The sequence below is a fragment of the Tasmannia lanceolata genome, unplaced genomic scaffold (genome assembly GCF_043159265.1).
Source record: "Tasmannia lanceolata isolate RefF3 unplaced genomic scaffold, GAP_Taslan_0.1 ptg000005l, whole genome shotgun sequence".
Lineage (NCBI taxonomy): Eukaryota > Viridiplantae > Streptophyta > Magnoliopsida > Canellales > Winteraceae > Tasmannia > Tasmannia lanceolata.
Window position 1 is genome coordinate 6,705,001 of NW_027518682.1, and position 3,203 is coordinate 6,708,203.

Below are 3,203 nucleotides of genomic sequence, written 5' to 3' on the forward strand. Positions count from 1 at the left end.
CCACCGCCAATGGCCAACGGTGGTGGACGAAGGGATGGATCAGGGGTTCTATCTGCTTTGTGGCCTTTGATTTCAGGGCCTTCCAATGTCCCAGCCGTGAAGTCCACACTGAATCCCTCGGCGAGGCCCTGGTTTCCTGGATTGCAGTTTACTTCGGATGACGAACGATCGATGTTTCTTACCTTCTCCAGGGGCTATCCCTTGAGAAGGGAGGACATAATAGAATTCTTTACATCGTATGTATAAACCTACGTATGTCTGTGTGGTTCATACACAATATGAGACCATACAGATATGTGCCCTAATGTGTTGGTTATTTTAAAAATATTTTTATATTTTTTGAAATATAAAAAAGATTTTTTTCAAAGAGACTTCTTTTTGTTAAATAGTATTTTCATTCAAAAGACATTTTTTATTGTGAAAATGCATTTTGATTATTCAAGAGGGTAATTTTAAATGAAAGGGTGCCTTCATGTCTTTTTATTAATTTTCTAAAAAGAAGGTTTAATTAGGGTCTTATTTTCAACATGATTCTCCCCTCTTTCACTCTTCTCTTTTTTCTCTATGCGGGCATACTGGTTGTCTTGAGCTCTCTGCATATGCATTGTATCCTCGAGACTTATTCCATGGTAGCCACCTGCATAAGTGGGGAAATTAAAGTCTTTAAGTGAATACTTATGCTTGCCTTGCCTACCTCCCATTTCTAACCCTCTTTCTATTTTTCTTTGTGTTTTTCACTTTGATTGTTCGTGTCTCCACCGTTTGATTGTTCACCATAGGTGTTTGTCCCAACATTATGTTTATATTCTATCCATAAAAAGATGGACGACATTGCTTTATATATATATATATATATATATATATATATATATATATATATATATATATGAAAAACTGGTTCCTGCAAACGTGTGCAGGTAAGCTTACCTGGACACGTTTACAAAAACAGGGTGGGGGCCCACATTTTTTGGGGGTCCAAAGGCCAAAGCATTCATTTGGAAGGCCGGCCTTCCATGGATAGTGTGTGGCCCAAAAATCAGCCCTATTGGATCATCCTAACCCTCCCATTTGTGGAGGGGAAAGATGGGTAGAAACATGGACACACAGTGTCCGTCCATCCCCCCCAACCTTTGATTGGGTTAGGACAATCCAATGGGTTTGACTTTTGGGCCACACCTTATCCATGGAAGGGCCTTCCAAATGAATAGTTTTGATCCCCAAAAAAAGTGGCCACCACACTGTTTTTGCAAACGTGTGCAACTTACCTGCACACGTTTGCAGGAACCATTTGCTCTCTCTCTCTCTATATATATATATATATGAGAGCGCCCTTGGAAAAAACGACCACAAGGGCGCCCTCATTGGAGTCATGTTACCAAAATGCATTTATTATTCCGCTACTTTTACATTTTTGCTATTATAAATGCACTTTGGTGATGCGGATCCTATAAGGACGCTTGTAAAAGGCTTTACTTACATAATCGATCACTACTTATGTTTTGGACAGGAACTGGGGTAACTGTGTCGAGAATGTGATGGTTGAGAGGACCCCGCCTGGAGTACATCCGATGTTTGGAAGGTTAATCCTAAACTCAGTTTCGGTGATCCCTTTGATATTGAATGGGCAACAACGAGCAAAATTCGTAATAAAGGGACGTCATTTGTGGGCGCGGATGTTCATGCCGAGGCACTGATGTCGAAATGCTTATACTAGGATTCTGCGAATGAATCCCATCACCTTAGTCTACTGCTATTGATATCGTCATTAGCAGGTTGTTTGTTTCAGCTTGTTGTTTGCTTGATTGTGTTTTGGTGCTTGTTTCTGTTGATGTTGGGGTGTTTTAGCTTTTTTTGCTCGTTCGTTTGGGTGTTGTTGGTGTTGTTGTTGTTGTTGACGTTAATGTTGTTCTCGCTCTTTGTTTATGTGGTAGTAAATGTCATTGGTGATGGTGGCATCTGTTTTGTTGTTGTCTTTCATTTAAATAAAAAATGTACTGTCCAAATACTTAAAGTTTTCTCTCTATCACTGGTAATTGTTGTAATCATCCTCGCAACTAGTTGGCACTCCTCTACCAACATTTTTTCTCTCAAATTCTCTCAGACGTCTTTCCAAACCCTATTTTCATCTTTGGTTAATTTCAGTTGAGGTGTCCCTTGAGGCGTGTTCCAAAAATAGTAACTCTATTGAGTTGAGGTGTCTCCTTTCTCTTGAGGAATGACACCTATATTTGACCCATGATCACTCGTCCATCAAGATCGGTATCCAAAATCAGCCCATGAAGACTCGCCAATTTGAGGCTGGAGTTCTGTCGATTGAGGTAACGGTCTATTATGGATCATAGGCTTTTGACAGCCCTCTTCCTTATTCATCTTGGAAGCGACACTCTCATCAGTAATTGGTATCATTCACCATAATCAATGGACATTTGGCAACGGGCATAGTCACCATCTGACAGACCTTCATCATCACCTTCGACAGTGTGTATTACACCAGTAGACTCAGACTGTGTGCATCAATTTGACAAATTCTAATTATATTTTAGAGATTTCACTGTAAACAAACTTAGTCGATTTCAATTCACATATATTTGAGGGAGCATGTTAGAATATGTGAGATCTTGCCATTAAGATTGGATTGAGATCTCATTGTTGGATCAGATTGGTGGTAGATTAGGCAAGTAGGTTAGATGAGGTAACCTAGATTGATTAGATAACTAGATTAGATTAGAATTATCTCCTTCCTTTCTTATCCTAATCCCTTTCTATGTTTATTCCTTTGCGTGTTCTATATAAACACTCATTAGAGCTTAGTTGAAATGAATCTCAGATTAGTAAAATCTTCATTTCTTCACCTCCACCCCCAACCTAAGAAATTACTATGGTATTTCCTCTTGGATAACTGGTATTGCCACTCAGAAGAATCCATTCAAACAAAAAAAAAAAAAACAGAAGAAGCAAAACTAGTGGCAGAGTTTGTTCCCGAAGATATTTCATTAAGAGTGACTTCCCAAAGGCGACAACGAGAGAGAGATTCAAAATTCTGAAACTCTATTGCAAATGCAATGTGGAATCGTCGACAGTGAATGCCATCTCTCATTAATTATCTCTCATTGATAATGAAGTACTAGTTCTTAGATCAATTTCTAATAAATATTAATTATAAATTTTGACTGCAATGCTTCAATTGATGGTTGGGAATGCCA

The 3,203-nt window shown here is 38.8% G+C and overlaps 1 protein-coding gene across 1 annotated transcript in view; it reads left to right on the plus strand.

Annotated features, from left to right (window-relative positions):
* LOC143876526 (uncharacterized) overlaps positions 1-2,042 on the plus strand; it is a 2,733-nt gene extending 691 nt beyond the window's left edge. The window contains exons 1-2 of the mRNA XM_077378230.1: positions 1-236; positions 1,508-2,042. The exon at positions 1-236 is cut by the window's left edge and continues 691 nt beyond it. Of these exons, the coding sequence (XP_077234345.1) occupies positions 1-236; positions 1,508-1,694 (423 nt within the window). The 3' untranslated portion in view covers positions 1,695-2,042. The remainder of the gene's footprint in view (positions 237-1,507) is intronic.
* The last annotated feature ends 1,161 nt before the right edge of the window (positions 2,043-3,203 follow it).